This window comes from Amblyomma maculatum, chromosome 1 (genome assembly GCF_055883805.1).
Source record: "Amblyomma maculatum isolate TAMU_Amacu chromosome 1, ASM5588380v1, whole genome shotgun sequence".
Taxonomy (NCBI): Eukaryota; Metazoa; Arthropoda; class Arachnida; order Ixodida; family Ixodidae; genus Amblyomma; species Amblyomma maculatum.
In genome coordinates this window covers 211,716,405-211,729,871 of record NC_139344.1, presented here as the reverse complement: position 1 = coordinate 211,729,871, position 13,467 = coordinate 211,716,405, and the positions used below count along the sequence as shown (strand labels likewise).

Genomic DNA, 13,467 nt, shown 5'->3' with positions numbered 1-13,467 from the left:
GACGTTTCTTAACATACATTGACATCGAACATTACAAGATGCTTTGCGTTTTCCCTGCATTGGATCACAGCTGCCATGCCGAGATTGAGCCCATGTTGAGGACAGCATTTTCTTTTCTGTGATACAACAAGACTCATACTACCCATGCTTCACTGTGCACTGATCAACTAAAGCTGCGCAGGTGCAGCTTCCTAAAAAAAAAGAGTATTAATCTAATTTTTGCCACATTTGGCCTCGACACACATCATATAAGCCTTCACCATTCTTCGTCTAAAATTGTGCCTTTGCTTCTATGGCTCCCAGCAAACTACTTCTGACAGCCTCCCGCCTGCTTCCTTCCCTACCTGCGACTTCACACTGGACACTTACGTAGTCACAGGAGAGCAGCAAAGTATGTGCACTGCATGAGCAGTTACTCTTGCTGCCACCTGTTGCTCATCCGAAAAAAATCTGATCCTACCACATAAAAACTTTTGTGAAGCTTCAACAGCAGCTCAGTTCATAAAGCTTTCAAGGCACACACAAGCATAGTATATTACAGCAGAACACTGTCAGTCGAAATGAAGTATTTTCTTGGAACAGGCACTCATGAACAAACCAAGGCCTAAAGCTAGATTATGCAAGGCAATGCAAATTACGCAGGGGGCTAATTCACATCAGACTCCTGAATCTCTATGGCAGATTTTTATTACAGTGCCCATCATCACTGAATGCACTGAATGGCGAGAAGAATTTGATTTGAAAAAGAAACTGTGCCATGTTTACAAGTGCAGACCCATAAAATTGGTCACAGTGTGAGGCTTCCCTCCCTCAATTCCAGAGGCTGTTGCAATCATTGGTGCACACTTAGGCTGGTCACTTTTAACAAATGCAGACATGCATTTGGCCTGAAACATTTGTAACCTCTTACCAAGAAACTGATCAACTTGCTTTCAAATGGCAGGTTTAGAAGTCAGCACCTAGCAGATACCACGACAGTTGCTCTTGCTTTTTTGGCACGGCTTTCTGTGGGTGTTAACCGCAGCACAAATCAGCGAGATTCCCTCGGCTCGCGTGCAGCTGTGCCCTCTGGCGAATACAGTTAGTAGTGTTACAAACTGATAGTCATTGTGCACACTGTCTCACTCACTGTAACGCTTTGGCCCATCCTCCAGGAAGAATGTGAGCGTCAAGGTGGCGTCGTCTTCGAAGAACTCCGTCGCAAACGCATCCCACCACAAGTTGTCGCTTTCCTGTAGCAAAACAAGCGTAACGCAGAAAGCAAAGCAACTGAATTTGGTAGCTTAATGGCTCAAGCGCAAGCTGTTTATCTGGTTTAACAAGTAAAATGATCAAAGCAGGAGTCTCGAAAATGCATTTCCCAAAGAAGTGCGCATTATTACGAAATGGTACAAAATCAGAAGCGTATACAGCTAGCAAATTTTGCAAGCGGGATCCGTCTCGATGCCGTCGTTCTTACATTCAAAAATTAGCCTATGATCCGCGGCATAAACAAAGCATGGTCTACGACCGAAATCAGCGTAAGCTCGGACACATGAAACGCAAAGGCGGAAACAAAAGCCGCCATTCTGCCCTACTACAATGTTGAAAGAAACAGTGCACTTACTTCCGTCCTTTGTTGCAACCGCTTGTTCATCTCGTATATTCTGTAGTCCGGCTGGCCGAAGTATGGCGTGTGTCTTCTGAAATAGGACGAAAACGGCGATGAATAAAATGGGTCTGCCGGCGGACCGCCGGGCATGCTTTGTCCAAACATCGACTTCATTGGAGGGCTTGGCTGGCGAACAAGAACGTTCAAAACGCAGCACACTACACTAATGAAACCATGTAACGTTCAGGAGTTCATGATTGTGCATCAGTTTCTAGGTCTCTTGCGAAGCACTGGTATACGCAGTTTTCTAGACGCAGCACGGTCACCTGCGACGGACGGCATCTCAGTCACTACGCGATGACGCGTCGGGGGAAAAAAATACACGTGGCGAAGACGAACTCAGTAGCTGTAGTGAGGAACGCGGAAAATGTACTAGCGCTGCCGCTATATGGTACGATGCTGTGCCGCTCAATCAACACGGGTATTCCAGCTGGCACGCACGTAGACCGAGAACGAGCAGACACGAAACATGCCGCATCCGTGTAGTCCGCTCGCCGGTTAGGCTTAGAGTCAACATCGTTTCATAAACACTGCGTTGCTGCGACGTCGAACACTCCCGTGTGCCATCACTTTTCTATAGGCTTGCTGCGTCAACAGTGTGCACAATTCAAAACGCCTTCTTCACGAACGCAGCATGCCGCGGGCGCCCCGCAGCATTGAGGCAGCAGGCTAACGCGGCGCGGAGCGCCGCCACCAACTCTACAAATGGCTCGCCCCGAGAGCGTTGTCCAAGCGTCGCGATGCTCGCCGGTTTGTGGAGCGTGCATTGTACTGGTACGGCGTGACCTTGCTCGGGTCCAGGGTCGTACCATTTTGGCCGGCGGGGGTGGCTCTCCGAAAGGGGAGCAGCGCGCGCTCGCGAGCGCTCCCGACGCGCCGCCGCTCGCGCCTGCTGCTGCGGCGGCCGGCGAGCGCGGCATGAGCGCGGTTCGACCGACCGCGAGCGCGCGCGCGCGGCGTATCCGCCTCGTCGCTTCATCACTGTCAGCGCGGCACACTGCGTTGACGCGGAGAGATGCAGTAAACTGCCTACCGCCGAAAAAAAAAAAAAAAAAAGGATAGGCTAAACATGCTTCTACTGGTGCCAAAATGCGGGAAGTTGCTGGATACATATGATCGAAGCGGCTTTGTAACGTTTCCGTGGTGCAGCTCTTATCAACGAGCAAAAAGAGCTGTTTCATGAGGGAGTGCGTACAGCCTAGAGTGGTGTGTATCGGTATGCGTTTTATGGGTAACTTTTCTGTGCAGACAGCCTCAGATGCAAATTCGTCTGAGACTATGGTATTTCTAGAATTGCTGAGGCATGACACTGCATTTTATATTCCCAAGATAACATCAACGGAGAAGTACAACGACCGTTACACACCAGCCTACAATTTGTTCCCCTGAGCTTACGGGAGTTCTGAAAGGTGCCTACTATTCACTACTATTCTGCCGTGCTCGGTTTGATCGATAGCGTAGTTGTATATGTGAAAAGGGCACCACTTTAATATATATATATATATATATATATATATATATATATATATTGCCTGAACTAAACACAATAACAATTTAAGCCCTGTCTCGGTGGCTTGATGAACAGCTGTTCGACTGCTGAACCCAATGACCGGGGTTCGCTCCCGGCCGCAGCGACCGTTTTTCAGTGGAGGGAGGCGCAAGGAAAAGCGATGTCAGTGCGAGTTAAAAGAACCCCAGGCGTCCTTCATAGTCTGATTCACGTTGTGATGTTAAGCCCTGTAAACGAAAAGCTAAATAATGTTAATTTATTTCCGACGCAAATGAAGAGCAAACTAACAAATACGCACCTAGCAGCCTTCGAGCAAAACATGAGCTACATATCTGACCAAAATGGCGCTACTTCTTTCGCCTTTACATACATCTCGTTGACACGCGTCCTAAAGTAAGATACTTCCAAAATAAAGTATTATGATCCGTGCGTATTTGCAGTAGGACAGAAGGAAAGAAAAAAAAAAAATCAGTTGGTAACAATCGGCCATGTAGAGGTGTGCTAATAGTACTTTTCCCGAATCGAACAGGAATAGTGTATACTAAGTGCTTAATCGAACACGAATCGAATATTCATTCGCTACTTGTGCGAATCTTCGTTCAAAACGGGCAATCGTGCGACACACTAAAGCGCCAGTAGATGAGCTGCTGTGAGGTGCTATGTCAAAAAGACACGAAAAAACAACTAAGAGGTCGCACACTCAAGGTCGGTAGTAAGTCTACGATCGTCAAGTTATACGGATGGAAGAATTACCGTTTGCTGCCGATAACGAGAAAGCATAAACAAGAGTCACACCTCAGATGAGACGGATGACAGCCACATATATAAGTCACGGACTCCGCAATCGGGCGCCAAGGTAGGGCTTGTTGCAAAGATTGCCTGAACCCTTTCGCGTCGTCCAGTCATAGATGCCATGTATGAGCATTATAAAAGCCGCCACACGAATGAACAGCATCAATGTGCTGAACCATTCGTGCCGTGAATACTCATCACAGCACGATGGCACGCAGCATCGGTGTGGGCGCCGTTTTTGGAGCAGCTGGATAATGAAATTACGGCAGGACATGTTTGCGGTTCGTGCTAATTATTCGAGAGCTTGAGAACATACTCTATTCGTTTCGAATAAAATTGAACATACACTATTCGATTTGCTGGAACAAATAAGTGGGATCTTCGATTTCCTGAGAAGTAGATACAGTAGCACTGCTTTCGTGGTAAATTAATTCAGCAAGTTTTGTGCATATGCGCTTCTACTGGCTCATTGAATTGCGCGTTTCAAAAGCCACTGTAGTGAAGGGCTCTCGAAATTTTGACCACCTGGGGCCCTTTAACGTGCACTGACCACGTGACTAGGCGAGGGGGTAATAGCTGCTATGCCAGCGCTTGGTTGCTCAATCTCGCCATGGGTTTCAGTGCGTCAACGCTTCGGCGCAGGCATCAGGCTGATGTGTAGCCATGCTTGACAGAGCTTACGCTCCGATAACTAGGTTTAATCAAGCTAAACCCAATTTTTCTCATGCCTCTTCTCGTGCACAAGTGGCAGATTTTAAAAGGAGGAGAAAGGGGGGGGGGGGGGGGGGGGCTATAGCATCGAGAAGTCGACTGGGCTGGATCCCTCTTTGAGGGAGCAATTTTTAATGACCAAGAAATGGATTGGGTATACTACGTATAACCGTAGCCAGCTCCCAAACGGTGCCCACCAAAAGAAGCCACCAAAGGTTCAGGCCTAATAAATAATACATGCGCAGCGTGCGCTTGAAATGATTCCACCTTCAGCCACGAAACAGGTACGCCCAAATCTTTTGAAACATGGTAGGCAAACTATTTTGCTTTTAGACAGAGAGGTCCATGGAATCAGCCTACACTGAAATGTTGTCTATCAGCACGACAGGCGCCTGAAAGGTATAGATGTAAGGACTCGAAAAAAAAAAACAAAAAAATCATTTTTGAGAGAAACTGTTTTGCTGGCTTTTTCCGAGATATCAAAAACAAAAAGAAAAAAAATTTACGGGGAACTTTTGACCAATAAAGCGCGATGAGGCGAAAGCCTCTATCGCGCGGTGGTCCAAAGCCCTCCACTACGGCACCTCTTTCTCTCTGTCTTCACTCCCACCTTCGCGATGACGCGATAGCGTAAGCTACCAGCCAACATATAAAACCCCGCTTCAACCGAGCCGTATGAACGTGCCTGCGTGGCCTATGGATAGCGTAAATGCAAGGGTTTTGGCAGGCTGATTGTGGTATCATCCTACCATATGAAAGGAGAGGCCCGAGTTGGCAGCTCCAGCTGCCAAACGTCCATATCCCTCCAAATAACCCGGTCCTGTGCTAGCTGCATCCACTTGACCTCCGCAAACTTCATCTCATCCGCCCACCTAACTTTCTGCCGCCCCCCCTGCTACGCTTTCCTTCCCTTGGAATCCAACTTGACCATCGGTTATGCTGTCTTCGCATTACGTGTCCTGCACACGCCCACTTAATTCTCCTTGACTTCGATGAATGCCAGTATATCTCGCGTTTGTTCCCTGACCCACTCTGAAACATTACAACGATCTGTACCAGTCAGTTCCGAAGAAAAAAAAAAAAGAATCTATCCGCTAAGCGTCAAACGTGGTAACGATAAACAAAGCGTGATTAAATCAGAATAATCTCCTGTAGTCGGGCGCGTTCAGATGCCTTGCGAGGGTTCCTCCTATTCTTTAGCAATTTCTTTTTCTAAAGCTCAATTGCCTAATCGCCCTGTCATATCCGACCGCCGATAGAAGTCCGATTAGCGAGTGCAATTGAAAACACCTCGAATGCGAGCCTTCGAAGCTCAAAGGCGTTCATATGAGCCAACAGGGACACATCGTTTTGTCAGCGTCCAAGCATCTTCGGACACTGGTGATGCTGCTCAATAGATGTTTCTTAAACGTAGGCTTAATTTTTTGGTCAGATTCCTTCATTATTTTCAGTTTTAGGCACCACGATCCCGAGATCTCACAACTTCGCTAGAATATATCTTCTGGACAGAATGTAATCAGACGGGATATGTGAAACACCGTCGTAAAGAGGCTGAACAGCTAACCTCCGGTGGCCCTCTGCACGCATCTGTATAGCGTTGTGTCGCATGCGCCTTTTTTTTTTTTTTTTGCTTCTTGGAGTGCACATAAAGGTGTCAACCATAAATCTACTACACGCCATCAAGTCGCAGTCTTTTGGGAAAGTATAACTATATACTAGGAAATAAACCATATATTTCCTGAAATCCTTGACAAATATTTCGCGTGTCTTTCGGCGCATCTGGATATATATAGCTGCACATTTCTTCTAGGTATCGTTCCAACGGCTCCAAAATTTCGGTTAAAAAGCATGTTAATATTTTGCGGTAATTTCACATCCCGCTGAAAGTACGCAACACTGCGCCTCTTGTACATCGAAGAGCAGAGAGAAAATGGGTTGGGTTGGTTTTTTTGGCACATAGGCTACTATGGCCATCATGCGCCAAACACTAGGTTGCTGAGCTTCTTTATGAGTGAAAATGAAAAGTTTAGAAAATTACAGCTGATTTAGAATCCCTAACTCTTTTAGAAAACTAAAAACAGATGAAATTTCAACAAGCGGGTTGTCTCCTAATAGTAAACAGGGGTGGAATGGGATGCGTTCATTATAGAATGGAGTAAAATATTTTTTCCTTAACTGTTCAAGTTCTGTGCACGAGATCAAAATGTGGTTCACGGTGAGCTCACCTCCACATTCTTTGCATAATGGTTTTTGCTCTTTTCTCAGTAAGAAATTGTGTGTCAAGTGTGTATGTCCGATTCGAAGACGGCACAAAATCACCTCACTGAAGCGTTTGTTCTGTGTACATGATTTCCATTCTCCTACTATGGGTTTTACTGTGTGTAGTTTATTTTGCTCTTCGTTATTCCATTTTTTCTGCCATTTATCTATCAGGCTTCTTTTTACTAACTTAATACAATCCTTGTAGGGAATTGGTATTTTCTTTATTTTCTTAGTTCGAGCTTGTGCAGCACATGAGTCGGCTACTTCGTTACCATCTATCCCAACATGGCTAGGAACCCAGCAAAAGACTATGGTTTGGCCTTGCGTTGTGATTTTTTCTATGCCGTGAATGATGTTCCCTACTATAGGCTCAACTGCATTTTTGGAATGTAATGCCGTAAGCACACTTAAAGAATCGGTATAGATTATGCTCTTTTCACAGTTCTGTTGCATAATTTTATTTACAGCTACATAGACAGCGTAACATTCTGCAGTAAATATTGAGGCACTGTTAGGTAGCCTTATGACTTTTTCTCTGTTTCCTTGCACGACAGCACATCCAACATAATTTGCTGTTTTTGATCCATCTGTGAAAAATTCTGTGAAGTTCATATACTTCTCTCGTAGTGCTAGGTATTCCTGTAATATGTGTTCGTGTGCTGTTTGATTTTTTCGGAAGGCTGTCAGTGTGAGGTCACATGTAGAGGGGAGGCTGTACCAGGGCGGAAATGGATACTGTCTCTGGGCTACAGTTGGAAGTGCATCCAGTATTCCTAAATCTTGGCATATTTCTTCAAAGCGGAGTAGTAAAGGCCTGATAGCATGGGGTTTGTTTATGAACAGTGTTCTGGAAGGGCACTTTGTAACTAAGGGGAAACAGAGATGTTTTGGTAAAGATCTTATCCTGAGTATGTATTCGCATGTAAGCATGCTCCTCCTGTCGGCTAGGGGTGGTTCATTTGCTTCTACATAGATGCTTTTAATGGGGGATGTTCTGTATGCACCACTAGAGAGACGTAAGCCGAGGTTATGTATTGGGTCTAATCGCTTTAGATATGATGACCTCGCGGAGCCATACACAATACAACCGTAATCTAAACTGGAGCGTACAAGAGAGCGGTAAATGTGTAAGAGGCATGTTCGATCGGATCCCCAGTGCTTCTTTGAGAGAACTTTGAGTATGTTGAGGGACTTAGAAGCTTTCTTCTTAAGGTTAGTTATGTGAGGCAGGAATGTTAATTTTTTATCAAAAGTTATACCTAAAAATTTGTGTTTATTTTTTACTGGCAGTTCAGCTTCATTTAGGTATAAAGTTGGATCTGTCTGTAGGCCTCTCTTCAGTGAAAAAAGAACAGCTACTGTTTTTTGAGGGGAGAATTTAAACCCATTCCTGTCTGCCCATGTAGCTAACTTATTCAATGTTATCTGTATTTGCCTCTCACAGGATGATATGTTGGATGATGTACAGGCAATTTGCAAATCATCAACGTAGAGTGAATACATAACAGACTCTGGGATTGCTTTACTTATACTATTCATTTTTACAACAAACAATGTAGTACTTAAAATACATCCCTGTGGTACGCCATTCTCTTGGATAAATGTTTTTGACATAGTTGTACCTAGACGAACATTAAATGAGCGGTTAGAGAGGAAATCACGCAAGATGTTTAGCATTCTCCCACGGATGCCCAAGTCTGCAAGGTCACGCAATATTCCGAACCTCCATGTTGTGTCGTATGCCTTTTCAAGATCGAAGAAGACCGCTAGACAGTGCTGTCTGTGTATGAATGCTTCTCGGACGGTATTTTCCAGACGGACAAGATGGTCAGTTGTACAACATGCCTTCTTAAAGCCACACTGATGAATATCGAGAAGCTCTTGGGATTCTAGGATAAACATTAATCTAATATTAAGAATACTCTCAAATGATTTTGCCAGACAGCTAGTTAATGATATTGGCCTATAACTGCTGGCCGAAGTTGGTGGTTTGCCATGCTTCAAAAATGGTACAACAAGAGCTTTTTTCCACGCCTCCGGTATCTGTCCTACTACCCATATCTTGTTGAAAAACTTTAGAAGGGCTTCTACAGATGGCTCAGAGAGGTGGGACAACATTTCATAATGTATCTCGTCGGGGCCTGGGGCAGTCTTTTTGCCAGTAGATAGAACTCTATGAATTTCTTGTATTGTGATTAAACTGTTAATCAGTTCGTTGCTGCCACCGCTAGTTGGGAGTTTCTGTTTTTCAGCTGTGATTTTATATCTTAAGAATGATTCTGTGTAGTGGTTAGAGCTAGACACTCTGCAGAAATGCTCACCGAGTATATCTGCCTGCTCCTGCAAGCTAGTTTGCACACCTGGAGGGGTTAGGAGAGGGACTGTGTAGGGGGAGTAGGTACCATCTAGTTTGCGAACTTGTTCCCATACCTTTTTGGATGTGATGGAACTGTTTATAGATGAAACATAGTTTTTCCAAGATGTTTTCTCTGCGCTGCGACGAATATATCTTGCTTTTGCTCTTGCTTTCTTAAAGTTCATTAGGTTCTCGTGCGTTGGGTACCTGCGAAAGACACCCCAGGCTTTATTTTGTTGTTTTTTTGCTTCCTTGCATTCCTGTGTGTACCACAGTTTATGATTTGGTTGTATTTTGCCCGAGGACTGGGGGATAGCAAGGTGAGCAGCAGCAAGGATACGGGTCGTGAAAAGCTCATTTAATTCATCTACACTGAGGCTGTCTGAAAAAATGTTTTCTAAATTGGCTTCTGATTTGAACAATGACCAGTCGGCTAGGTGGAGCTTCCAGCGACGTGGTTTAGAAGGGATGATTGATGGAGAAGATAAAAGCTCAATAACAACAGGTAGATGATCACTTCCATACGGGTTGTCTATCACGTCCCATTTAAAATAATTAAAAATCGATGGCGAGCAGAGGGATAGATCTAAACAGCTCATTTTTCCAGAGCTTGGTGAGCAGTATGTTTGCTTTCCGGTGTTCAGCAAACATATGTTGTTACATAATATAAAATCTTCTAATATGCGGCCTCTAGTATCTGTTAATTCACTGCCCCAAAAAGATGAATGGGCATTAAAATCACCAACTACCAGATAAGGCTCTGGCAGCTGGTCTAAAAGCTCCTCTAAGTCATGGAGATTTACTGGTGAATGAGGTTGAAGATATAAGCAGCATATCGTTATCGTTTTAAAAAGCAAAGTGGTGACAGCTACGGCTTCGTATTTAGTTTTGAGCTTGATTTGTCTGGTTGCAACACCACTCTGGATAACAATAGCGACACCTCCTGATAATCTACCAGACTGCTCCCGGTCACACCGAAAGACTTTATAATTTTTTAGAATGTTTTTATATTCAGGTCCTAGGTTTGTTTCTTGTAAACAGATGACGAATGGAGAGAACGTGTTTAAGAGATCTTTTACATCACTATAGTTGTTAATTAGACCTCGACAGTTCCAGTGAATGAGGAACGCCATATTGGGTGGATTTTGTTGAGAGTTAAAAATTTAGGTTTCGGGTCTCTCAGGGCCCGTTATTCGGGGTTTGTCCCTTTTTTTCTTTTCAAGGGAGTTGTGCCGGCGCAGAAGCGGCGGCGAACTAAGACTAGTGTCCATCGCTTCCTCGGAGGCGCTGGACGTCCGCTGGTCAGCTGCGGGTGCTTGTGTTTCAGGCTTCTTCTGAAGGGAAGCCTTTTGGGCTGGCGGTTGTGAGACCGGTAGGCCCTGTTTTGCAGATGGCAAGGAAGCTTTCGCTGTCCCTGCCTGGGGCGGGGGTGGTCCTGTCTGAGGCATTGCCTGGACAGGAGCCAGATTCAAGCGTGGCGTGTCGCCCCCACGCGCCACCTTGGAGTAGTCTGCCTTCGCTGTAAAAACGAATGGGTTTTTCTTTTTCAGTTTTTCGCGCGCTTCTTTGAAGCTGATGTTTTCTATTGTTTTTATGGCTATGATTTCCTTTTCATTTTTCCAAGTTTGGCATGATCTGGAGTAGGCAGGGTGCTCCCCATCGCAGTTGGCGCAACGTGGCACAGCTGCACAGTTTTCAGAGGTGTGGTCATTTCCAGCACATCTTGCACATTTTGGACGGCCACGACAGCTCTGTGAGCCATGACCGAAGCGTTGACAATTGAAACAGCGTCTGGGGTTGGGGATATAATGTCGCACAGTCACTTTGATATATCCTACTTCAATAGATTCGGGGAGTGTGGAGGTGGCAAAAGTTAGGACAAGGTGCTTAGTGGGTATTTCTTTGTCATCTTTTCTTATTTTTATTCTGTGCACATTGGTTACATGCTGTTCTTTAAGCCCCTCAAGCATTTCTTCTTCTGTGAGGTTCAAGAAATCGCTCTCGGATATAACGCCACGGACAGTATTCAATGATGTGTGCATAGACACTACAATTGGTATGTCCCCAAACGACTCAAGCTTTGGAATGTTGCCATATTGAGTTTTGTCTTTGACTTCAAGCAGGAGGTCCCCACTGCCCAGCTTGGATACTTTGTATCCTGGACCCAGGGCTTGTGTGAGAGACTTGGACACGATGAAGGGAGACACCATGCGGGCTGGCTTTTCTGGTTTTTCACTGTGGATAACGTGGAACTTGGGGAATATTTCTAGTTTTTCATTAAAGAATTGAGAGGTTACTTCGGTCCGCCTTTTCTTTGTTTGGCGATCATTTTGCCTTGAAGAAGCCATAAAGTAAGTATGCTGTTCGGTCACAGTGCCAGCCACCCACCATCGAGCCCAACAAGGGGACGGGGCAGGAGTTAAATAAATAAGTCCTACCCTCGCCAGCTGTACACAGTAACTATAACCTAATATGGGTAACCCAGGGTAGTTACACCACACACGGTTAACCCTAGCCGCCCGGAAGAAGGAAGAATCCAAGAAGAGAGAAGAAGACAGGAGAGCTGTAGGATAGAAGATAGGAAAGTGAAAGATGGAGGGGAGGATAGGAAAAGGCGACTGCCGGTTCCCCCCGGGTGGGTCAGCCCGGAGGTGCCGTCTATGGGAAGCATGGGCCAAAGTGGTGTGTTGCCTCCGCCGAGGGGCCTTAAAGGTCCAAACACTCGGCATCGGCTCAACCACCAGGATCCCCTTTTCCCCAGACACGGCGATGCCACGCACGGCTAAGCGTGGGTGCTCGGGGTCCGTGGTGTCGCACAGTACACGCAAACATCTGCTTTAACAGATGCCCCCTGCGGGGAGCAGAGAGAAAAGTGCAAGCGAAACTTCGCTCAAGCCTTGCTGCTGTGATTACTAACACCTTCAGGCGTTATACGCAACGGACCTATGAGCTATTAATTGACGTCCACAACCTGTAAGCGCCCCCACAGAGAAGAACCTACAGCTGGCTTCAGCGGATGTTCGAAGCATCGTAACGGTGCGTGGTTATAGGCGGCCCCTTGTCGATCACACCTTATACGTCGGCTTCTGTGACTGGCCAGTCAAGTTTCCCGCGAACTCAGCTTCTCATTAGCGGGCGCCATGTACGAACTATACGAAAGAAAATACTTTATTAATTTATGTTTACGTCTGTATGCATGCATAAACTTGAAAAACCGATATTCAGATAAAATGGTCACATGGAAACAAAAGGGTGCCCGCTGTTGATACTCGGCGAATCAAACCGTCAGTGGCAAATGTAGAAAATGAGATATCACGCTGCTTGGCACGCGCTTTTTGCCCCGCTGCACAGTATGTGTGAGCCTGGTTACGGTTTGGAAGGTCTGGAGGGAGACGGGGGAGGGAGGCCTTCAACAATTTTTTATCAATATTGTAATACTTCGTACATTCGTTTATTCGTGCCGTGTTTTCGTTCATGAAGCTTCCACTAACACAAATTTCTTTCTTTCTTTTTATGTTGCCCATAGTGCATGCACTATGCAGAACAACTGCTCTGGATGGCAGTTATGTGCAGTACTACATGCGCATGTTGTTTTTTTCTTTTTTTTTTTTTACTGTTAGCAGGCGCGCTTATGACGGCCTGAACAACGAGAAATCCCGTGTACTAAGCATTCGAGGCAGGCTATATACTTCAGTAGGTAGCCATTAAGAAAAAAAAAAGATGTTGCGGATTCATCTTCGCAAATCGCGGTTCTTGGCGCTTTCATTGAAAGAGAATGCACTGGGGAGGTCATTGGCGTGTTTTGCATATTAACGCCAGCTGATCGTTGCGTCGGGCAGGCCGGGAGGATGTGCAAAGGGGGAGAAAAACGGGAGGTGGCAGGGGAATTAAACAGCGACGGGACAGCACCAGAGGCAGTGGTTAATACGCAGCTCCTGATTAAAAAAAAAAAAAGAAAGAAAAACCTCAGCGCTACAATTACACACTGACAGGCGCAGCGATATATTTAGCGCGTGGGTCATAAGTTCGAATTCGCAGAGGAATGGTAATGCAAAGTGCCTAGCGCTTAGACTTACTGATTGGAAACGCGTCGTAATGGGGAGCAGCTAATTAGTGTCCGCCTGCGCGGGGCTTCCCGCGGCGACGCGAGAAACGTTGCAGCGTCCGCGCCGGCATATAGGACGA

General features: G+C 45.7%; 1 protein-coding gene across 3 annotated transcripts in view; it reads right to left on the bottom strand.

Moving 5' to 3' along the window:
* LOC146205520 (LIM domain-binding protein 2-like) overlaps window positions 1–13,467 on the bottom strand; it is a 300,230-nt gene that overhangs the window by 38,083 nt on the left and 248,680 nt on the right. For all 3 annotated transcript variants that reach the window (XM_084590235.1, XM_084590236.1, XM_084590237.1), the window contains 2 exons: window positions 1,607–1,682; window positions 1,130–1,232 (listed from right to left, as the gene is read on the bottom strand). In XM_084590235.1, coding sequence (XP_084446361.1) covers window positions 1,130–1,232; window positions 1,607–1,682 — 179 coding nt within the window. The remainder of the gene's footprint in view (window positions 1–1,129; window positions 1,233–1,606; window positions 1,683–13,467) is intronic.